The sequence below is a fragment of the Ursus maritimus genome, unplaced genomic scaffold (genome assembly GCF_017311325.1).
Source record: "Ursus maritimus isolate PB19 unplaced genomic scaffold, ASM1731132v1 scaffold_7, whole genome shotgun sequence".
Taxonomy (NCBI): Eukaryota; Metazoa; Chordata; class Mammalia; order Carnivora; family Ursidae; genus Ursus; species Ursus maritimus.
Window position 1 is genome coordinate 33,231,609 of NW_024426885.1, and position 24,559 is coordinate 33,256,167.

At 48.1% G+C, this 24,559-nt stretch overlaps 1 protein-coding gene across 1 annotated transcript in view; it reads left to right on the forward strand.

Annotated features, from left to right (window-relative positions):
- Positions 1-24,559, forward strand: part of MYOF (myoferlin) — a 152,194-nt gene that overhangs the window by 122,684 nt on the left and 4,951 nt on the right. Inside the window, exons 39-50 of the mRNA XM_040623930.1 lie at positions 3,013-3,024; positions 4,403-4,501; positions 6,016-6,141; positions 8,007-8,162; positions 8,637-8,728; positions 12,217-12,387; positions 12,962-13,110; positions 15,185-15,324; positions 17,400-17,488; positions 17,577-17,672; positions 20,981-21,122; positions 23,589-23,688. Coding sequence (XP_040479864.1) covers positions 3,013-3,024; positions 4,403-4,501; positions 6,016-6,141; positions 8,007-8,162; positions 8,637-8,728; positions 12,217-12,387; positions 12,962-13,110; positions 15,185-15,324; positions 17,400-17,488; positions 17,577-17,672; positions 20,981-21,122; positions 23,589-23,688 — 1,372 coding nt within the window. The remainder of the gene's footprint in view (positions 1-3,012; positions 3,025-4,402; positions 4,502-6,015; positions 6,142-8,006; positions 8,163-8,636; positions 8,729-12,216; positions 12,388-12,961; positions 13,111-15,184; positions 15,325-17,399; positions 17,489-17,576; positions 17,673-20,980; positions 21,123-23,588; positions 23,689-24,559) is intronic.

Sequence of the window (24,559 nt, forward strand, 5' to 3'; positions counted from 1 at the left end):
TTAAAAAATTCGCTTCCTTCCCACTTCATTAAGCTCACTAATAACGGGACCATATTAAATTTGGTCTCCACAACCAGCGCTGCGAGCGATGTATCCGATTCTGTTCCCTGGGGATCCGCCCCAGTCACAAACGACAATACCAAATTCGCAAAACGACGCGTTCACTCTGTAAACGACCTCACATATTCCCAACAAAACAGTAGTAGCCTAGGGAGAAATTAGTGATTGCACATATAAGACCTTTATAGACATTTTCACAGCCGCTCTGGGAAAAGGCAGATTTAGGTCCTGTTCTATAATCTGTCTCCAGGTTTCTTACTTCCCATTGTCAAAGGATTCTTATTCACGCCTGCTGTGTACTCAGTCGCCCTGTGTGGGGGGCGGGGCAGGGGGGCCAAGAAGAACAAGGCCCATCTATGCCGATATTCTCACTCATTTCTTAGTAATAGTTAACAGATGACTGGGTTACCGTAGCAACACATTGTGAAAGTTTCATTTACATCATGGAATCTGAGTTGCAGTGTAACAGGATCGGGGGTGAGAGTATTAGGTAGTATTAGGTAGGTAGTATTAGGAACCACCATTGTTCAGGCAGGAGTCCGCCTTTATCCACGGTTTCGCTTTCCGTGGCTTCAGTGACCCACGGTCAGTGGCAGGTCCGGAAGCCGATGATCCTCAGAAGGTCCGTAGTAGCCCAGCGCTACGTCACAATGCCTACGTCATCCACCTCACGTCATCTCCCCACGTGGGCATTTTATCATCTCCCAGCATCACGAGAAGGGGGAGTTCAGCACAAGAAGATATTTTGAGAGAGACCCCCACATCCACATAGCTCACTACAGTATATTGTTGGAACTGTTCTACTTTATTCTTAGTTATTCTTGATCTCTTACTGTGCCTACTTTATAAATTAAACTCTACTGTAGGTATATGTGTACAGGACAAAACACAGTGTATCTAGGGTTCGGTACTACCCGTGGTTTCAGGCATCTGCCAGAGGTCTTGGAACGTATGCCCTGCAGATAAGGGGATCGACTATACCGTAAATGACTTTAATCAGCTTGCTCTGCCAACACCTCGCTGAGGTGCTTCGTGTTGATAAGAAAGGCTGGTTGGAGTCGCCCCTAAAAAACTGATTCCGCCCGTTCATCAGGGAAGACAGTACACATCGAGGCAAAGTGAAATGAACCAAGGCGAGGTTTGGAAGAGCCAATAACAATCTTGCTGCTGGGCATGCATTACATGTACACGTGATGTATGTTCACGCTCCTTCTGCTACCACTGACCCAGTCTGGGTAAATGGAGAGGGTGGGTCAGACTCACTGTGCTGTTGATGCGAGCTGGAGGCTAGGGATTTGGGTGACAGTCTCGTGCTCACCGTTACCCTGGGAGAACTGTGGGAGTTCTTAAATTGGGCTCAGCACTACCACCAGAGAGGTGAGAAAAAAGTACATGGGGCAAGCTGAGAAGTGCTTGCTGGGTAGCACGGACATTCCTCTATGGCCATTTCAACACTTACCTTCCAATTCCAGTGCTTAAGCAGTATGTCAACAGCACTCAGCAAAATGGCTTCTCCAAGGACAGTGCATGTATGTATGTATGAGAAGGAAATGCATGAAGCTGCTTGGGACTGCGGGAACCTTGGGCTAAAGACTGGACTTCTCCTTCCAGATTCCTTCTAATACCAGATTTTGGAGTGAGAGGCAATCTTTAAACAATGTGATTGTTCTAAGCCTAAGGGAGACTCTTACCATGGAGACAGCATTAAGCAAGTTACTCCAGTTAACTTTTCTGCACGGACTAATGAGGTGTGAATAGATTCTCCCATGTTAATCCTAACGTTTAAAATCAGGCATTTGTTTTCAGTTGCACTTTCTAACTCAGGCTCTTCTTTTCTTTGAAATTATTTCAAATAGCTGAAAACAGATGTGAATAAACGGACTTTAAAAATCTTTTTTAAAAATTCAGGAACCATTCAGAATGTGAATGCACTTTTGGCATAAAAGGACTCTCTCCAAAATCTCAATTTGGCTGTGTTTTAACTTTTAATCCTACTTCGGGATGAATCTAATATAAGGAATTGTTACATGGGTCTGTCTCTCTGCCTCTCTCGGCAATGCTGTGTGCTGAGTAAACGTCAATCAGAAAACAGTGTGCTTACAGAGGAAGCCCGTGGCCACCTCATACAACAGCTGTAGGGAGTGCCTGTAATGAGCTGTTCTCTCCTCACACGAGACAGGAACTGGAAGTTAGGATTTCAGAAAGGGGGTCTAGATGGCAGTCCATCAGCCTGCCCCTGAAGGTGAACTTGGGTGATGTACCAGTGGGCACCAAGCGAAAGCTCAAGCCCCACGTCCGAGCTCACCATTCTCTCCTCTCTGGGATGTGCCCTGAGATCAGGGGTGGATTCTCCAGGCAGAAGCTCAGATGGAAGCATTTGACCATGAGAAACTTGACTTCGTAGAACAGTTTGGATGTACAGATCTGTATTTGAGGCTATAACACAGGCATGGGGAGAAAGCAACGAAAGGTACCCACAGCCATGCTAGACATGAATATCCCATGACAGCGGTTTTTGAAGGGGTAAGAATCAGGCCAAGTTGAGGAATACTTTAGGAGCTAAATGAAATGAAAAGTTTGGGGGAGGCCGACGAGCAGCTGCACGACCAGGCACCCCCACACACCTCCCGTCTTGTGGCCACTGTGCTGGCAGACAGTGAGATTCTCTGACTCTAGAAAACATGCGATGTGGGGGGCTACCTCCAGCCTTTTCATTTTAATGCTCTTTGTAACTATTTGCGCATTTTCAGAGAAGATACCAATAAGGTGTGTTTAATTATGAGATCATCTTGAATATTTTAAATAATCTATCAAAAATGTTGATCATATAAAGCATGCATGAAAACTAATTTGTCCTTCTCTCTTTCTCTTCAAATCTAATACTCATGGGGTCTCCACATCCGTGTGACCTTCTGTGGTTTGCCCTCTTCCTGTGCATAATGTAATCAACAGCTAACAGAAAAGGTAACTATTATACACGCTTTGCTAGATTTAAGATTCATTTTAGATTTTCTGCCTATAACTGATATATAAAGAAACTTGTTTTAAACCCAGGGCTGGGTTACTGATATAAAGGGGAAATCAATGTGTGTGTGTATGTGTACACATATACAGTGCCAGATAAGAAATAGCTTTTCTTGAATGTTCCTTCCTCCCCCTTCACCCCCACCCAGACTGAGTGTGCAGTGAGTGGGTCTGCTGAGGCTCTATTCTTGTCAAAAACTTGAGGGGAATTTATAGCAACCTTTGATGAACTATGGGCTTCTGCAGCTCAAAAATGTTTTACAAGGAACTCTGATGTGCTGTCCCCTCTGCGCAACCAAGAACCACCCATGTAAACCAGAGGTTCTGGACACTGGCTGCACGTTGGAAATGCCTGGGGAAGTTTTGAAAGCATATTGGATGCCCACGACTCACCCAGGCTGATTGGATTACAATCTCCAAACATGGGTTGGGAGCCACTGGTCTAAAGTAGGACCCAAAATGCCTCCCTACTTTTGTTTCACATTTTATCATTTTTAATGTATTTTTTAAAGTTATTTATTTGAGAGAGCATGAGTGGGGCGGGGGGACAGAGAAAGAGGGAGACAAGCAGACTCTCCACTGAGTGCAGAGAGGAACACGGGGCTCGATCCCAAGACCCCAAGACCATGACCTGAGCTGAAACCAAGAGTCAGATGCTTAACCAGCTGAGCCACCCAGTCACCCCACATTTTATCATTTTTAAAGCACTTTCTCCTAATGACCTTATTTAATTTCCATAACAACTCTCTGGAGTAGATGGAGACAGGTAGTGTTATTATCCCGCTCAGTGGATGAAGAAATTGAGGCTCAGAGAAATTGGACAACTTGTTCAAACCGATACAGCTTGGAACATGAGGGTATGGCTTATAGTAAAAGATGGGACTTGAATTAGAACCAGTTTTTCCACCGCTCAGCTTAGCTTTGTTTTATAATGCAGTGCTGGCTAAAAAGGGTAACAAAATGAAATAATAGAGAACATATATGGGAGTTTTATTTATTTGTATATATAAATATCAAGTCAACAGAATAAAAATGTAAAATCACATTAATGAAGGATATAACCAATCATCTAGGATAGCTGTGCACATTAGAGCCAAACACATTTCACTGGCCACCAACAATGGTCATTTCACCTGCAGCTTCCCGGTAGAAGAACGGTGAATGCTGAATCCATTGTGCATGTCAACAAAAATGCTATACTATCCCCTGTTTCAGGGTCGGAAGTACCTATTTCTCTTATTACAAGTAGGTTTTCTGCATTGATTGCTAATCCATGTCAACACTCAAGATTTTTCCATTTTGGTGTGTCTTTCATTAGGAGGAAGAAATTGTTGACTGGTGGAGTAAATTTTATGCTTCCACAGGGGAACATGAAAAATGCGGACAGTATGTTCAGAAAGGCTATTCCAAACTCAAGGTACCTGGGCCTGTGCTGCTGTGGTTGAGGGATTGGCATCCATTAAAACTGACCAAAAGGTCCAATGGAGGAACTGATGGGGAAGGGCCAGGAGCTCCTCAGGCTTCCTGGAGAGTCCTCTTGCAATGGGCTTTGGCTTTGCCAAGATTCCAGGAGCTTGAGGACAGCTGTTGATTTATGGTGATGTGACTGCCACTTGGGGGCATGGGGGCATCTCATAGAGGGTTGGAAATTGGCACCACACTGATGAGGCCAACAATTATGCCGTCTGACCCAGGGAACCCTAAAAGTCATTCTCTTGCAGAACAGCACGGAATATGCCAACATGCCTTATTCTGTCCCACAAACGGGCATCCGTCTCACTAGCTGAAAACTTGATTCTGTGACATGGGTATAACATTCCATCACTACCGTGGGCGCGTGTGGCCAGGAGGAAGGCGAACTATTAAGCTAGTTAGATCTGGCTACCTGTGATCTCTTGAGCTAATGTTTTGAGTTTCCAATTCTTCATGCTGGTGTTTAGTCTGTAATTCGCTTACGCAGAAGCAAATGCTAAAGTTTTCAGAACGTTGCATGGCAGAAGAACTCTTTAAAATGGGAAATATCTAGCCATTAAAATTATTTTCCCCATCAAAGTAGAAAAACCCCACATATTTTCATGTTATAACATCTCAGTGCAGCTTAAGAAACACCAGCATGTAAAGAACCACTGATTTAGAAAAATGATCCCACCGGTCGAGCAGATCAGTCCCAAATCCTCCTTCCCTCCCTTCCTCCCGTCTTCCTCCCCTCTTTCTCATTCTTGTTCCTCCTCTTCTTCTGGTGGTTTATGGATATATAATTTACATACAGTAAACTCCATTCCGTGGGTTGTGATAATGGTAGACATCTATGTGAACCACCCCCCGAAACAAGACAGAGAACACTGCCATCACCACAGAGGACTCGTGTGCACCCCTTTCCAGCCAGGCACCCACCACCTCCCATCCCGCCCAGAGGCAGCTGACCTGCTTTAGCACTTTGCCTGTGGGTCGCTTTTGCGTGTTTGTACTTCACAGAAATGGGCTCATCCCGTATGGATTTTTTGTGTGTTTGGCTTTTCTAGCCCAACACGGTCATTTTGAGATCCATCCTGCTGTCCTGGGTATCAGTCGCTTGTCCCTTCTTACTGCTGAGCAGTGGTTCACCGCGTGGATACACTGCTGTGTGGGTATCCACTGTCCTGACGAGGAAGCTGCTTCAGACCTCCTCGAACCATGTGGACACGCTTCCATTTTTCTTGGATAAATACTTAGGAATACAGTCGCTGCATCATAGAATAGCTGGATAGTTCACTCGAGACGAAACTGCCAGCTGTTTTCCCCTGTGGTTGTAGCATTCTACACTCCTGCCAGTGATGGAGGGTTCCAGCAGCCCCGTGCACATGCCCAGGCCCACTGGTATCGTCAGGCTTTTTGATTTTAGACTCCACCTGTATTCTAATGAGAAATTAAGAATCTTCGGTTGGTTTTCAGGTATACGACTGTGAGCTAGAGGGTGTAACAGAATTTGAGGGCCTGACAGACTTCTCGGATACTTTCAAGCTCTATCGAGGCAAATCAGATGAAAATGAAGACCCTTCTGTGGTAGGAGAGTTTAAGGTGAGCAAAATGTGGGGTTTTGTGCTATTTCAAATCCACCTTTCATGCCCTTATAGACCTAGGATAAAGGACAACCAGCCACTGGGGCAGGGACATGTCCTCTGACATCTGAAGGATGCTAGAAGCTGATGATAAGGAAAAGGGCCACTGGGGCTGGGGGTAGGACCCTGCAAGCCGTTCTCTGTACCTTTCTTTTGCCCTGCCCATGCCGCCCAAGCTTGGGTCCTGCAGATTGAACATCTCCAAGCCGCCGTCTCCCCCTCCCGACCGCCTCCTCCCAGGCTTTCTGCAGGTGCCCTGCTGCAGCTTCCCGACTGATGGTCCTCGCCACCTTTCTGTCCCACTCCAGTCCATTCCCCACGCCGCCCAGTCTGATCGTGCTTCTTGTCTACCAAAAGATGCTGGGTTACCACGGCTCAAGTCTCCTCCACTCCTTCCTAAGGCGGCGCTGGCCTTTCCCAAGCAGCTGGGCTCCCTGGCCGCCCCGCCCTGCCGCTCAGGACCTCTCCCGAGCCCCAGACACACCTTGTCCTCTCACAACTCAGAGCCTTGGGACAGGCTCTTCTGCCTTCCCTCTTTGTGGTCTGACAGGCTCCTACGTATCCTTTTCAAGGCGGCTCAAGTGTCACATTGTTTGTGAAGTGCTCCCCTGGTCGCTTCTGGTGGCCAAGTGACTCACTCCCGCTCTGGGCTCCCACAGGTCTGGTTCCAGCAACCCTTAAAGCACCGTCCACAGGGCAAGTGCGGCCTTGGTGCCTGCCCCGCCCCCGACCAGGGGGGGGCAGATCCCAGGCAGCTGTGCTGCTACTGCTGCCCCTTCCCAACAGCAGACCTTGCTAATCGCTGGGAGCTTCCTACCCTTGCCGTACTCTCCACATCCTTGTCCCCTCGGCGTCCCACACGCAATCCAAGAAGGCTGAGAGTCAAACCTATTTCACATCCCCGTGCCAGACTGGGTTTCTTGAGTTCCTGTTTGGGTCCCCAGTACCTGGCACACAGTATAGTAATTGTTGCTTCGCACTGCTTTGCTGAATGAGCGTAGCTGGAATTGAGACCCACAGGATCTGAATCCAACTGGACTGCTTTCTCTTGTGCTTAATAAAGCTGGTTTCAAGATAAGGTTTATGGCCTTTCAAGCTGGCCTGCTGGCTCACTCATTCAAAAAGCATTTCTTGCACCCTGGCGACATGCCCAGCTCGGTGTTAGGTCCTGGGGATAGAGTGATGAACAAGACATAATTCCCACCCTCAGGAAGCTCCCAGTCTCAAGAACGTAGACAATAAATAGACAAGTATAAGGCAGAGGTCAGTGCTGTAACAGAGGTGAGGGCAGGCTGGAAGAGCGAGTGTAGGAGACACAGCCAACCCAGAGGCAATCAGGGAGATTTCCTGGAAGAGGTGATCCTTTTTAGTTGAGACCTGAGGGATGAACAAGAGCTTGCCTGGGGGTTGGGGTGCTTACAGAGGGGACGCCATAAAAGGGAAATCATCCTTTGTCCTTTATTGGGTTTGAAAAATAATCACTTTTATTCTGATCTTCAATACACGGTGCAGAGTTTCACTCCTCCCCACCTCCTTTGCCACCATACTGATCCAACTCTTGCCTGGATGTGTGCCTGGCCTCCCTGCTTCGCCCTGCCCTTTCTTCTCCCCTATGATCGGTTCAGTACTTACTTTCATCATTTCACATTCCCCACTGGAATGATGCAAAGTGTAATCGACCTTGTTTCTTCCACAAAAGGCAGCCCTCGCCACCCAACCCCGCGGCCCCAGAGGCTGCCCGGAGCGTACACTGTTGGGAGGGCAGGAACCCTCTGCCCAGGCCACCGCGGCCCTTGTAAGGACGTCTGTGTGTCTCTCTCTTAGGGCTCCTTCAGAATCTACCCCCTGTCGGATGACCCCAGTGTGCCAGCCCCTCCCAGGCAGTTTCGGGAATTACCTGACAGCGTCCCGCAGGAATGCACGGTTAGGATTTACATTGTTCGAGGCTTAGAGCTCCAGCCCCAGGACAACAATGGCCTGGTAAGAGTTTGGGTGTGGGGCCTTCTCCTGTAGCAAGATAATTACAGTCATCAGCCACAATAATTGTCATGTTCTTTCTTTTGGGGCGTCTGTTATCTCACTAGGGGAAAGATACTCTATCCAAACAGTGTATTCAGGAGGACTGTCCCAACGGGGATTTATCTGAGAGCTTGACGGGGCTTTGGATCCTCTGGTTCGTGCTTCTCATTTTACAGATGTGACCTCGGGGAGATTTGCAGGGTCCCTCCTTCCTGCCACCGCCTCTTCACCCCACACTGCTTCTCGGCAGGCAGCTGGCTGTGAGCCGCCCAGAGGGGCACGTCGCTCACACCCCGGCCAAGGCGCGGGTGCCCCAGCCGCCAGCTTTCCGTCAGGGTGGGAGTGGGTGTGGAGGCTCCCCTGACTCTGTCCCAGAAACTGCCTTGAACGTGCACCCCATGGTGACACAGCTTGCCATCTGTTTTGTCCCCGCAGTGTGACCCTTACATAAAAATAACACTGGGCAAAAAAGTAATCGAAGATCGAGACCACTACATCCCCAACACCCTCAACCCGGTTTTTGGCAGGTAACGAGCATTTCTAAACGTTTTTCTGTCATTCGGTTTTCATGGCTTCTGTGGTGAGGATGTGACGTGTGCCAGCCTCTGTTCTAGGGCCATGATTACAAACTAGACAAACATCCTAGGCAGCAGAGCAGGTAGTAAATACGTGAGCGCACACGCACAAGTGGAAAGTGCCATGAAGAAAATAAAGCCAAGTCATGAGACGGGCTTCTCTGGGAGAGATGTGCTCTGAGCCCAGGAGGACGAGGGGGCAAGGGCCTGGGGTGGGGGTGGCACAAGGCCCGGAAGTCCGGTAAGTCTGTGAGTTCTAGACAAGGAGGACAGGCAGCGTGACTTACCTGTAGCAACATGTTGGTTCTCCCTCCCAGAATCCAGTTGGGGCTCTGTCCTCTGGGACATTCTGATTCCACCATTTTAATCCAGTGAATGTATTAATGACCCTGTTAGCAAAACTGAGGAGGGGGCAGAAAGTGATGGGGTCAGAATGTCTCCTGTTCCTGAAGACTCTTGAAAAAGCTGTGGTTTCTTCATCGTTGCCACTTTAGACGTGTTTCTGGGCTGTGACACTGATCTCACCCAGGGGAGGAGACCCTTCTCCGGGCGAATGCAAATCCACGGCACCCCTAAAGGGAACCCATATTTTTCAGCTATCAGCTTCATCCACATTTAATAATAGCTCATATTTGCCGAGCTTTCACTGGGCACGTGCCCTCTGCTGAGCCATTTATATGTGACATCTCAGAAATGTCACTGCTCTGAGGTGCTCTTGTTCATCCCCGTGTGACAACAGAAGAAACTGAGGCACAGAGTGAACCGGTGCCACATGTGCTTGGCTGGTAAAAGGCGGAGTCGGTATTTGAACCCAGGCCACCTGGCTGCCGCAGCTGTGCAGTATCCACACCAGGCTCTCTGGCTGCCACTATCACAGGTTCATGTCCATATGCAGCCTCCCAGCGGGGCAGGGCCGAGGTCAGCAGCCCCGCCTCCCGGGTGAGGGAAGCGCGGTGCCAGAGCTCTGTCGACAGAGCTAGTACATGCTAGAGCCAAGATTTAGGTAGAAATTCCTGACCAAGCCCCAGGCTTTTCCAAACACCCTCGGAAATGCTTCACATTCATGGGAAAGCCATCCCGTGTAGCATAAATGTTCTTTGTACAAAACACTGGTGAAAATGGTGTTATTTTCCCAGAATCTTGCCAAACGGGAGGATACTTTGCTCTTATTTGATGTGTGGCCTATATTTTAATTTCTGGCTTGATTACCTCGCCCATCCTCTTCTTTTCAACTCGTTTGTTGGTTTGTGTCCTTTTGCATTCTGTCCTGTGTGCATGCGTGTGTGTATGCACGCGCGCGCACACACACACACACACACACACCCCTGAAGTCTTTGTCACTCAGAGTCAGGTTCACACACACTGTTCTCCCTCACACATACTCATACCCTGTGACATACGCACAGGACCTCACGCTCGCTCAGCTCCTGGGTACGCTCATGCACGCATGCGCAGACACGCACACACCCACACACCTCTGCTGCACACCCCAAAGCTGCATGCCGGGGCCAGGGAATGGAAGTAATCCTCTGGCACAGCAATATGATCATTTTCCTTTTCTTCCGCTGATCCAGCCCCGAGGTCTAGACAGGAAAAGGCATGCAGGGCAGGAAGGAGGGCTCCATGTGAAGGAGACAGGGAAGCAGGGGAAAGCCAGCTTTTACGGGAGAAAGGCGGCCCTGTCTGAATCGCTCGTCTCAGAGGAGCCAAGCACAGGCTTAATTAAGTGGCAGGAAAAGTTTTGCTCAGAGCCACCCTGGGAGGAAGTGATGCTGTCGGGCTCTGCTCAGCCAATCCGTGCCTGGGGTATGGGCAGATTCCCCTGCAAGGAGATGCTGGCTCTGCAGCCCCTTGGACAGCACTTTGTCGCTGGCCTCAGCCTTACGGGGGTGACTTTCTTCTCAGCAGAGACCCTCAGGGATTCTGGGGAATTCAGAAAGGAGCAACCTTTCTTATGTGCTCAGCCATCGTTCAGCATATTCCTAGCCCATCATAGCAACATCCAGATCAGAGTTCAACAGAATGTTGAACCAATGTTAATTGGTGTTCCAAGAAAAAAAGTATTCTTTCATCAAACCAAGATACCTGGGTTAAAAAAGATAATAACTGCAGGACTTCTCAGAGCCTTTAGTTTGACCAGAGGCCTCCAAAAGAAGTGGTTTTCAACCATATTTGACCAAAGAATTCTTTTTCTCGAGGGACACATATTTCGTGTCCCTTGGAATCCAGTTCTAAAAATGTGATATTATGGGGCACGTGTGGATTCAGGGCTTCATGTGTGGTCATGATTCCTGCGCCTTTTCTCATGTGGCTACCTACCTCCTGCAGGCCCCTGCCTGGCTATGGCCATCTAGAGAAGCCACTGAGATTTAGCCAGGAGACATCCTGGAAGCTTTCCTCCAGGGCCCCAATGGCACACACCTTCTGCTCAAACGGATTAACAATCCTGGCTTTCGGGGCAGGAACCAGTCCATACGCCAGAGTGCAAGGAGAAGAGGGAAGGGAGGGGGGAGGCCTCTGACCATTTTCCTACAACCAAATTTATTGAGCACCTACTATGGGACCCATACCTGTGTGGATGGTACAAACATAGGACCAAACCTCTCCCATCCGGAGCTTCCGCCATTTCTGTTTATCACCCTTTCAGAACCTACACCTGCCACGGGAAGTACTCTTTGTCTCAGTGTGTTTGCATTTGAGTATGGATTCCAAAGAAAGGCGTACGGCAGACCAGAGGGCCTGGGTGGGGGGACTGAGCCGCCTTGGTACCTTGCACATCATACCTTGTTGGTGCATCCCACTCCCACCCCCGACCTGGAGCGCTTGTCGGGGAGTCAAGGATGTTCCGTGGGGCAGTGGTCTCTGTGGAGGCAGAGGGAACATAGCAGGGGCACAGATAGGGGCTGTAAATCAGGGTGCTGTGTCCTACTAATCTCCCAGCTGGGTGCCCCAGTTACTAGGCATGTGATAATAATGTTAATAATAGTATAATGAATAATTAACATTATCATAGCTACTGGGTTTTCAGCGATGCAGTCATGTCAGATGCTTTCTAAACGTTGCTCCACCTGACCCTTACATCAACATGGGACGGTAGGTGTTCCTGTGACTATTTGACAAATGAGAAAGCTGAACACAGGTGAACTAACTGGCCTAGGGCCCCACAGCTAGTAAGCAGCAGGCTGGGGTTCAAATGTAGGTATTTAAAGCCGTGCTCTTCCCCTGAGCAAACATATAACCTTGTATGGTTCTTATTACTAACGTGGACTGCTTGTTAAGTGCCCCTACCCACTGCCCCCCACCTGGCTGTCCCATTCGCCATGTTCTCCTCCAGCAGCCGTAACCACCACCTGGGGATTCCCTGCACAAAGCCCTGGGGCTTTTTTTTGAGAGGACTACGTAGAATCATGGAGATGCTAACCTTGCATTTGTTTATTTAGAATGTACGAACTGAGCTGCTACTTACCTCAAGAAAAAGATCTGAAAATTTCTGTCTATGATTACGACACGTTTACCCGTGATGAAAAGGTGGGAGAAACGATTATTGATCTGGAAAACCGATTCCTTTCCCGGTTTGGGTCCCACTGCGGCATACCTGAGCAGTACTGTGTGTAAGTTGCTTGGGCCACACCTGTAGACAGTTTGCTCCATCCGACATCAGTACATGGGGAAGCCTCGGTTCTCTACTTCAGTGCCTGTCTTCACTGAGCCACTGCGCCTTTGAGTCAGATACATATTGTTTTTAATAACAGGATTATCTTTGGGAGAATAGGGCCATAGCATTGCCCACCTCCAGGGCAGTGCCCCCACCCCCGACCCCTGATCAATTTTATGATGTCCCTCTTTCCCTAAGTGCTGTCTGGCATCTTCCTACAGTGTCTAATGAGATACAGCTTGCAATTTCTAGTTTATGAGCTTGCCTATTGTGATACAGTTTGTAGGCAAACCCCTCATTTTTATGGAGGAGGAAAACTGGGGGGAGCAGGGAAAGGATCAATTGGCTGAGGCCAAAGTAATTGTGGATTTTAGGTCTGAAATAGATTTCTAGACAAGAGCCAGAGGGTAGAGCACATTCCCTGCTCCCTCGTCATGTGGGCACGCCTGTAAGTATAGGCCTATATACATATGAATCTAAGAGGGACCTCTGTGCACGTGGTAACTCTGGGTGTGGAATGTTCTTCACAGTTCCGGAGTAAACACCTGGCGAGACCAGCTGAGACCAACACAGTTGCTTCAAAATGTAGCCAGATACAAAGGCTTCCCACCACCCATCCTTTCTGAAGATGGAAACAGAATCAGATACGGAGGGCGAGACTACAGTCTGGATGAATTCGGTGAGTGTGCATAACCGTAGACCTTAAGCTGGTTACAACCCATCTCTATTGCTGGATCTGCTTGGGGGGGGGCAGAGCAGTGCCCTAATTATACCACAGGAGACTACACATATGACTAACAAAAGCCCCATTATAGCAGAGTTCTGCTGTCTTGTCAAGTGTCAAAATGTACACATTTTCTTGTCTGTCTTATGTTTCACTTGACCTTTTTAGGTCATAGCCATTTGAGCTTTGAACACAAAGTTCTAGTAATGAACTGCTTTCTGTGTAATGCATAATTAGTTCATAATTTAGCTTGAAAGTACTCAGGTGGTCGTGTAAGAATTGCTCCTCCAGGCTTAGTCCATCGTTCTTCCAGCCCTTCCCTGAGAAGAGCCAGGGACGCGGGGGGTTGAAGAATCCTCTGAGTTCACATCTGGCCCATGTCTGAGCTTGGGGTCTTGTTCTTTCTCCAGCAGTTATTTACAATACAGTCTGTCCTGACACACAGCCAGCTAGCTGCACTATAACAAAGCCTGAGATAAGCGTCCTAGAGCATAAGAGCTACAGTGTTATTCAGCGTTTTGTAGGGAGGGAGGGCTTCCCAGAGCGGGTGGCAGTGGGGCTTGCCTTGACCGGCACATAGGCTCTCCAGAGAGGGCTGAATACAGACCCATGGGAGTGAAGGTGCTTTCCCAGTCCTCAACTGTTTATTCTTGACGTTGCAAGAAACTGTTTTGTCCTTCCATTTGAAGACGACTTAGTCAATACCAGGGATGATGAGATGCTTAGGAAATGTTGAGGTGAACTTGCAAGAGGGACTGGGAGTTAACTGTCAAGCAACATGGCCTCATAGTCAAGAGTACCCCCAAATAACTCTCCCAAAACTGTCTCAATCACCAGGCTCATTCCAGTTACTATTGTTACCCAACAAATCACCCCAAAACGTAGTGGCTGAAAAATACCCGTTTTGTTTTGCTCATAGTTTTGCAGGTCAGGAATTCAGGAAGGGCTCACGGGGCGGGGTTCTCACCTGAGCTGCTCCTGTGGTTGGTTGCTGTCAGATGTTGGGGGCAGGGCAGGGCTATAGTCATCCAAAGGCTTGACGGAGCCAGGTGTCCAGGATGGAGGCAGGGGGAGTGTCCAGGATGGCCCGCGCACATGGCCGCCGGCTGATGCAGGCTCTTGGCTGGGGCTAATGGTCAGAACACTTCCTCAGGCCCTTCCAAAAGGCCCGTATCCAGATACTCATGCTCCCTACATGGCAGCTGGCTTCCCTCAGAGCAAGCATCCCAACAGGGCCAAGCAGAAGCTACGTGGTCTTGCCTGCCTCGCCTGAGAAGTCACCCAGCATTCTCTCTCCACACTTTAGTGCTCAGATATGTCTCTAGATTCAAAGGAAGAGGACAGAGCCTCCACCTCTCCAGGGGAGAGCTTCAGAGAATTTAAGGGCCGATTTTAAAATGCCACAGTAATGCTAGCTGCTGGAACAATTAGGCTTCCACGTGTCAGTGGCTTAAAACAACAGTTGATTTCTCTGAAATTCACAGTCGGTATTCCAACAGGCAGCAACGCGTCACGGAGCCAGGCCCTTCTATCTTGCAGCTTTTCTTCAACTCAGGCAGCTCAAGTTGCTGTTTCTTCTGCATCCAAAAGGGAACAGCACCTAGAATATCTTTCACAAGAGGGTTTTATGTGCCAGGTCTAGAAGCGACACACGCCACTTCTACTTGTGTTACATTCGAGCCAGACTAGGTCGTGTGGCCACACCTAACAGCAAGGGAGGCTGGGATACAGAATCTGGCTGTGAGCCTCTGCCAGAAAAGTAAATATAGGCTGCTCTCACATACACATTCTGGTGTGTTCTGGCCCCTTTGCTATTGGCAGCCCCCAAGTCAGGTGTAAGCCTGGTTGTGGCAGGGCCCATGGTCAAGAGCTATTTCTGTCCATGACTCCTTCACAGATCCAAGTTCGCACACTGGCAGTGCCTGCCCAGTTCGTCCTTCTGGGATAAAGGGCTACGTGCCCATCAGGGCAATCTGGCTGAACGGTTTGCAGATGCCAATCTCTGTTTCAATGCCATTTTCCATTCCAGAAGCCAACAAAATCCTGCACCAGCACCTCGGGGCCCCTGACGAGCGTCTTGCCCTTCACATCCTCAGGACTCAGGGACTGGTCCCTGAGCACGTGGAAACCAGGACTTTGCACAGCACCTTCCAGCCCAACATTTCCCAGGTAAAAGAGCTCTCCTGTGAAGACCCATCATCCACATCCCAAACAGTGGCAGGAGCTGACCCAGATTTGCCTCTGTTCTCTCTTCTGGACACTTTTAGATACACAAGAACTAGAAAGGCAACTCAGATTAGCTTTATCCCAAAGGGGAATTTAGTGTAAGAATTTCCAGGTAACTCACTAAATCCAGGCAGGAGGGTGACTACGGCTCAGAACAACCTTGGACCAGGATCTTTCCGCATCTCTTGATTGTTTCTCTCTCTGAATCTCTGTTAGTCTGCGCTCTTCCTGTGATCACCTTTCTATGCGTCAGAATATTGTAGAGCATTTCTAAGGTTTTTATGTTATAATGTAGCCCCGTCTACTTCCAAACAAGGAAAGGATGGGTTGCCCCAGCTTGGCCCAACTGTCCACCGCTGGTGGGCGGGACCAGGTGGGCAGGGTCTGGGGAAGCACTGCGCTGGGCCCCACTTGGGTGAGGTGGTTCTGAGACCAAAGAGCCAGGGAGGAAGCTGGGCCACAGTGCGCCAGGTGGCTCATCACAGGGACCACGTGGATAGTGATGCGGGAGGAGCAGTCTCCAGAGAAGCAAGGAGAGATGTGGCAAATGACAGAACAATCTGCGTGGAAGCTTGTTACAAGGAAGATTCCCAGGCCAGGCCTGCAGAGGTTCGGATTCAGTAGGTCCGAGGTGGGGGGAGGGGGGCAGAATCGGAGTTTTAACAAGTACCTGGGGGGTTCTAATGCAGGGGGCTAGGAAATCACATTTAAATAGTAATCCAGTGGATGCAAATATTGTTGACAATGACCACACAACTGTGGACAAGCTTATCTCCAAAAAGTGGCCACAAGTGGCCTGGGCTTACTAGTTTATTTTGTCACTCATTTCTTGCTATTATTCTGTTCCACGTTTTCATTTCGTCCTTTTCTTTTTTATTCTTTCCCCCCAAAGAGCCCATTCCTCCTCCTCTCTCCCCTCCCACCCCTCAACTGAATAAAGTCTCAAGAAATTACAAAGGGAGGAAGATTTCTATGAATCCACACCTCCCTTCCACTTGAACTGGACAGACTGTGGCTGGGCCGTAGGAGACACCCAGATGCCTCATGTTTTGCTTCGTGCTTGATGTATTACCTTGAGCCCTAGAGGTTAGAGAGAGTCAGGACCAGAGGAAAACCTATCCCTTCTCAAGAGTTCCAGTTAACTCATTTTGATCACCATGCATTCGGAAGCCAATCTAGTTTCCTTGGTAACCTTCTTAAAGACCAGTCTGAAGGTATAGTCTACAAAACATCCAAAAACAGTTTGGGGAATTTAAGTTGGTTCATATGGTTGGTATGGTTTGTTAATGGCATTCCTAGCCTGTCTGGAAGAGCATTCTAGTCAGATAGATGGCCGTGGTCTATGGCAGTGGGAGACCTGAGCAGAACCTCACCAAGATGGCACCACAAGTGTCATTTGGGCTTTCACCTTTCCCCTTCCTGTAAGATGCCTCCCCGGTAGTGGACACTAGCCAGCCAATGGCAGGGAGTCCTCAACTTTGGGGAATAGTAATGTTCTTGCCGTTGTTTGGGTCTCTCCTTTGAAAATGCCATGTTGTAAGATTTTATAAATTAAATACCATTTTACATTATTTTGGTTTTCTATCTGGAGGTAAGTGGAGAAACATTTGGGTGTCACAAAATCAGGACTGATAACAAGTAGGCAATGTGATGAATAGAGTTCTGAGCGAAGGACCCAACTTTCAAGTCATTGTAAGAGGGTACGTGTGTGTGGGCGGGGGGGGGGTTGTGTTAGCGATGGGAAGCCCTCTTTTTATTAGCCAAGGGACATTCAGACTATGATAGAGGTGGGCACATGCAGCCATCGGAGACTCCTGGTGAGAGTGGGAAGTGGTGGCCTAAAGGACAGTGAAGACCGATGATGTATCCCGGTTTGCTCCTCTGCTCTACTTTTTTACTTTCCATATGGACTAGTAAGTGGGCAGGCAAGAAACAATTTCACCTAAAAAATCTGAAAGTTACAGTCTCTGCCACTCATAATACAACTTAATTTCTTTTTTCATTTTTGAATGATTCAGGGGAAACTTCAGATGTGGGTAGATGTTTTCCCTAAGAGTTTGGGGCCACCAGGCCCTCCTTTCAACATCACCCCCAGGAAAGCCAAAAAGTAAGTAGTCTTGAGACTGTGCTACATTGGACTGGGGTCTTGGTGCAGGACCAGAGAAAAAAGCACCTTCAAAATGTGCTCCTTTCAGATACTACCTGCGTGTGATTATCTGGAATACCAAGGACGTTCTCTTGGATGAGAAGAGCATCACAGGAGAGGAAATGAGTGACATCTATGTCAAAGGGTAAGGTTAGCATGCTCGTTTGCCTTTGACAGACAAGGAGTGAGTGTCACCATTATTCAGGGTGTCCTCTAGGATCCTTGGTCAGGTGAAGCTGTTTCATTCCTTGCGTGCCGTCTGCTCAGGGAGCGAGAACAGAAAGAGAAGAGAAATCGGTATGGATCTTGTTTATAAGCAGAGGTATCGAGGTTTCATGTTCCACCCCGATCAAAGAGGTTGAGTACAAATGGCGTAGTGATTAAAACGCCAGACTCTGGAGCCAAACGACCTGGTACTTCCCCTACCAGCTGGGCAAGTTAGTGAGCTTGAGGTTTCCCATCTGCAAAATGCAGATGAAGATAGTACCCGCTGCTCTGGGATATTCAGAATAGAGTTACTCAAAGCATTTAGGACAGTGCCTGGCAGATAGTAAACATTGTGTGTGTTAGGGTTGTCCAGAGAGACAAGTAGTGTGTGTGTGTGTGTGTGTGTGTGTGTGTGTGTGTGTGTGTGTGCGTGCACGCACACACACATGTGCACGGGGGGGGGGCGCAGGGGAGAAAGAGGAGTTTGTTATAAGGAGTTGGAGCACATGATTCTGGAGGCGGAGAAGTCCCACGGTTCTGCCGTCTGCCAGCTGGGGGCTCAGGCAGCCGGTGATGTAGTTGAGGCTGACTCCTCCTTCCTCTGCCTTTTGTTCTATTCAGGCCTTCAACAGACTGGATAAGGCCCACCCACACTGGGGAGGGCAGCCTACTCACTGAGTCCACCAATTCAGGTTCTGATCTCATCCAGAAACACCCTCACAGACACACCCAGAATACTGTGTCATCTGGGCACCCTGTGGCCCGTCACGCTGACACGGAAAATGAACTATCCACTGTGTGTTAGCGATTAGAATTACCATTCCACATAGACCAAGTTTGGTTCTTTGATATGTAAAAAATAAGATTTGTTGAAATTTAATATATTCAAAAAGTGATAACAAAGTTTCACTTATGATCCCAAGTGGCCTTCAATCAAAACTTTGTCGAAGACATAATTACTATCATTTGAGTTCACTGTAAACAGGGAATGTTTCATCAAGTTCTTCATTATTCTTTCTCATTTTAGGATCTTATTACCATTCCCCAAGGAAAACTAATCCTAGCTAATTATATATATGCAAATTTATCTGACTGTCGTAAGCATTTTTTTTTCAAATCAGAGAAACTCAAGGAATACTGGACTGAGAGAAAAAACTAATCAAAGAATAAAAGCACAACCTAAAGTACCATGTCCTATTTGGAATTAAAATCTAAATATGCGAAAAGATGAATTATGCATAAATAGTATGCCTAGGGTAAACTACTGCATGCTGATATGATATACATATTACTAACCCCAATACACACTGTTTACTCTCTGTCACAGGATAATGGACAGCTAGGACACTTCCCGTGTCAGACGCATACAAAGTTACACATATGTGTACACAAAGAGAGTCGTTGTTTAACTTGTTTTAAAATAAAAATGTGAAATTCATATTTAGAATTCAATATGAAAAGATTCAGGAAAATAAGAGAGGGGAGAGCTTATTTAAGGGGTAAGCGGTCTAGGGAAGGAGGATGGTGGCACTTTGGGGACCTTGTCAGGACGTGAAGTCACCGAGGTCCTAGCCAAAGAGTGTGAACTCTCTTCTGCAAGTTAAAAGCTTAAAAGTGGGGGCGCCTGGGTGGCACAGCGGTTAAGTGTCTGCCTTCAGCTCAGGGCGTGGTCCCGGCATTATGGGATCGAGCCCCACATCAGACTCCTCCGCTATGAGCCTCCTTCTTCCTCTCCCACTCCCCCTGCTTGTGTTCCCTCTCTCACTGGCTATCTCTATCTCTGCCAAATAAATAAATAAAATCTTTAAAAAAAAAAAAAAGCTTAAAAGTGAATAAAGATGAATCTTTCAACTAATCTCGCTAGTTAATTAGCAAAAAGGACAACTATTGTAGTTGATTGATGTTAATACCATTACTAATAATCAGATCTAATATTAGCATGTGACTTTCTAGTAGTCTCCGTGGTCCCTTGAGGCAGAAGAATAGGCCTGGATTTTGGAGTCAGATCAACCAGGGCTTCATAATTCTTAATTAATACTTAATTCTGTCCATTACTGGCTGGGTGATCTTGTGGAAGTTAATTATTCTGTCTGGACCTTGGTTTCCTCATCTGTAAAACGGAGCTAGTTACGTAGCTGTTGGGAAGAATAAGACAAGGCATGCTGAGTACAGCAGATGATTAGTAACACAGTTAAGGATTTCACCCTTTCCATTCTGGCCCTTCTAAGCCACCATCTTCCATTCTGTCCTCATGATGACCATGGGAAGGGAGCGCATATTGTTAACCTCATTTACAGATGGGCGAGGAAGCCCAGAATGGTAAGTGGCAGAGTGAGTTCATAGCCCGGCCTGCCTCCTACTGAGAATCTCTGTCTGGGGTGGGGGGGGATCCAGGTATCAGTCTTTTTTTGTTGTTTTTTAAACTCCACGGTTGATTGCAATGGGATTCTCATGGGCCGTCAGTGTGGAGAACCGTGCCCTCCTCCACTTCAGCAGTCTAAAATCCAGCGTTCTCCTAGTTCCTAAACTGGCCCCTTCCCAGTAGCAGGCAGATATGACATCAGTTTCTTCCCCCACACGTTCATTCATTCCTTCCTTCAACAGGCCTACTACCTGCCAGGCACAAGCCACAGGAAACTTTTCAAATTGTCAAAAGTTAAGATGTTAAATTGTTTATGGAAATGAATTTTCGTTGATATACACATGGAAATAACAGCTTACATCTCCCTTGCTGGTCTCGTTAATGCGATCATAGTGAATCTAAGAATAAAAAAAACCGTAAGATGAGTCATGCCTGTTTTGTTTGCTTAAGTAAAATATGGAAGAGGAAATGCTAAAATTTTGAACTAACTCATATTCATTAAGCCTATCAGCAGTGATGACAGACACTGATGAGTTATAGTTAGGAAGACTAGCATCATAGCCAGCAAGTTTCAGCGTTCCCAAAATAGAAGCTAAGTTGTTGATATTTTCCAGAAAATGTCACCTTATCCTTGCTAACTGAAGTCTAAAGGGTTTCCTGCTTTGGTTTTAGAGGAATTATATTTTATTTGGCTACAACCTGTGTTGGATGCAACAGAGCACCTCCCCTTCATAAATCACCTCCAGCTCCGTAGATAACTGGAACCTGCCCAAGAAAAGTGCATTAATTCTCCTGCCCTTCGCTCCCCTAATCACTGCACAGTTTTGCGGCTAGATTACCTGTCAATCACGTGAAGCTAAAGTCTGTTTGCTTCTGCTTTTCAGCTGGATTCCTGGCAATGAAGAAAACAAACAGAAAACAGATGTCCATTACAGGTCTTTGGATGGTGAAGGGAATTTTAACTGGAGATTTGTTTTCCCATTTGACTACCTCCCAGCTGAACAACTCTGTATCGTTGCTAAAAAAGTGAGCTCTGATCTATGCCCATGGGAAGTGGGTGTCATGGGTCTGCCTTAACAGATACAGGGAACGTAGGAGCTACTCAGCGCCTCTGAGGTCATGTCCGGCTCCCTCTTGATGCAGATGGGGAAGCTGAGACCCACAGAGGTGCAGATACGTGCCCAGGGTAACGGAGCTAAGACAGCTCTCTGTGCAGTTCGGAAGGATCAGGAACACAGCTGTCCTTTCCCAACGTGGGTAACGGGGTAAAGGATCTAGTAAAGGGTGGACCTCAGGATCTTGTATATTCAACCACCCAAGTGTGTTTTTATGTCACAGGGAGACTGATTTCTTCCCAGATAAGCAGAACTGTTTGACTCATTAACCCAACAGAGGCAAGATATTAAAGTAGGTGAAATTTCCCTTTTACCTTCTTCATTAGACCTCGGCATGTGCTTTACCTCCTTCAGAAGCACTTCCATGAGGGTTCAAGGCCCTCATGGTCTTAATTAGTAAGACTCTAGTTACAGAACTCAATTCAAATTGGCTTATACCCAAAAAGTGATTTATTGGTTCACATTACTAAAAAGTCTAGGGTTGGCTGGCTTAGGAACGTTGGATCTCAGGTTGAACTGATGTCTTTAGGAATTGCTCTCACTTTCTCCACCCTTCTCTCTGTCCTCTCCCGTGGACCTCATTCCCTAGTGAGGTAAGATGGCTGCCTGCAGCCCCAGCCCTCCTGCCCACCTCCTGCCCTCCCAGCAACCTCAGCAGAAAGAGAAAAATCCCAGAGGGTGCCAACCAGAGTTCTGGAATTGGGCCTCCATGTCTCTGTTTGGGTCACGTTCCCATCCCTGAACCAACCAACGTGGCCTGGGGATGCAGTGCTCAGACTGGCCCAGCTCTGGAGTTAGGGACAGAGTCGTCAGTTCTTCCCAAACTGCATGGACTTGGAGAGTCCCCAAGGAAAATCTGGATGCTTTTTCCCCACAAAGGAGGCCTGAAATCTGGGCAGGCAATAATGAGAGATGTCTTTTATAGATTCCCTGTCTCATTCCTGCTCCCCACATTCTGTAAACTTTTCCTAGCTCCGGCTGCTCACCTCCTCTCCCCACGCCTGATCAAAATGCACCTGCCTCATGTCCCACCTAGCCAGACCCTACCCTCTGCTGGCCCTACTCAGTGCTGCTGCTGCAGGGAGCACTTTTCCATGCCAAGTGAGAGCAATGCCTTCAAAGGGCACTTTCTAGAGATACAGAGGCTCGACCTGATGTCAAATCATGCACACTTCTAGATGGTGAGGGATTTAGGGTCAGGTAGGCCTTTCCTACCTACCCACATCTAGCGTTGGACCTCTCAGTGCCCTGCGTGCCACCTGGAACATGACCCCACACAAGACAGTCAGGCCAGCCAACAGCAGAATGGGCTTCCTAGCCCCTCAGAGCCAGGGCCCCTGAGCCCTGCAAAGGGCAACATTTCTGGAATGTCATCTGAAAAACAAGAAACAGGGGCACCTGGGTAGCTCAGTCAGTTAAGCATCCGACTCTTGATTTTGGCTCAGGTCATGATCTCAGGGTTTTGAGATCGAGCCCCAGGTCAGGCTTGCTCTGGGCGTGGAGTCTGCTTAAGATTTAAGATTCTCTCACTCCCTCTCCCTCTCCCCCACTCCAAAAGAAAAGAAAAGAAAGAAAAACAAGGAAAAACCCAACCATCTTTCTTAAATTCATGAAACACTGGGGGAATCCCATTCTGCTGGGGCCTGCGGCATGCAGGTATAGTAGGCGGTGGAGGTGTTACTATGGCCAAGATTGTTCAGGCAGAGGCAGAGACCAGAGGTGAGAACTTGGAGGACCCTTACCCAGTCCCCCTCCACCTAACTTTAGAATGAGGAATCTGGGGGTCTTCGTTGACCACAGCATGTAAAACAAAGCAATATTTTCAAAAGCCAAAAATGTCAGGACATTTGAAATCTACGCTGATAAAAGAGTGAAAGCTGAACCCCCGTCTCCTCACCCCCATGTGAAATAAGTGTGCTCAGACATCCGTGGTGGGGGGGGAAGGTCACAGAGCAAATGTGACACCCCAACAGGTGAGTGTGTGGGCTGGCCTAGAACAGCCTGGCTTTGGGAGGTGAGTCGGAGCTGGCCATAGTGGTCTGGGGCAGGGGAAGGGGGCAGATATACTCACTCCCCAAACCCCAGAAGTGGCGGCAGGGAGTCACACCAATGGGAACATGGGAGGCCGGCAACCTTCTGTTTAGAATTGCCTGGGACAACCTTTTTGTCACACAGCTGGTGGCCTTGAGATTTCCTGGGGAGCCTGGCTGCCCTCCATACCATGGGGTGGAGGGTTGAGGGCAAGGGGGGAGGGGGTGTTTTGCTGAGGAAAACAAAGGCCCCATGCCCTGATGCTGGGGCTTCAAGGAGCCAGAGGGGAAGGTTTCAGAGTCCAGTAGTCTGTGTCATTTGGTTTTTCTTTCTCTTGTCATTTTAGGAGCATTTCTGGAGTATTGACCAAACTGAATTTCGGGTCCCACCCAGACTCATCATTCAGATATGGGATAATGACAAGTTTTCTCTGGATGACTATTTGGGTAGGGCTTACCTTTGGATACTTTTCTCTAAGAAATTTTACTTGGAATTGGCAAAATCATTAAAATCTGGAATCAGTGATTTGAATCTCCAGTACCACGAGTAATTAAGGGTTGGGGCACACTCACTGCCTGGATGTCCTCTGGGCAGTGTGGCCTGCCTGCTTGCTGTCTCAAACCCTCTGAAAATTTTGTGCAGTGAATGTTGCCCTTTTCTTCAGGCCCCACCCACCTTCAAGGGCCCCCAAGGAGGCTCTTGGACCAGCTCTGGTCTTGCCATGAACACTCAAAGTCTGTTTTCACAAGCGAATGCTACAGCCCTGCCTCCACGTCCAGACCACTCACTCTGCCTCCTCAGCACATCAGAATGGGCACCCCCCTCCTGCAAGCTGCTCTCAGCCCCCTCATGTCACCAGCCCTTGTTGTTTCCCTCAGTTCCATCCTGCTCTGCGGTTAAAGGCCCTCGTTAAACACCCCCCACCCCACCACCACAATAACATAATGCTCTTCTGAATTCCCTCTCCCAGGCCCTGGGTCTGCGTCATTGGCCTGCTGTTTATCCCTCCCACTCTTTATATACAGGCCTTTGCCTTCCCTGGAGTTCTCTGGCTCCCCAAACCCCCTCCTCAATTTATCCCCCNAGGTAAAAAGCTTCAACATTCACCTTTCAGCAAGGTATGACTCCGAAGCCAGCACGAGCAGCCTGTGCGCTCACGGTGCCTCTGTTCAGGGTAGCTTGAGACTGCTGTGGGCACTTTGCACATCGAGTCTATAGCGGTTTAATTCTTTTGAGCTTGTAGAAGAGCTCTGTTTATCTTTGAGAAATAAACCATGTCACCCTCCTCTGTGAGATGCAGAGCAGTGGACATTTCTT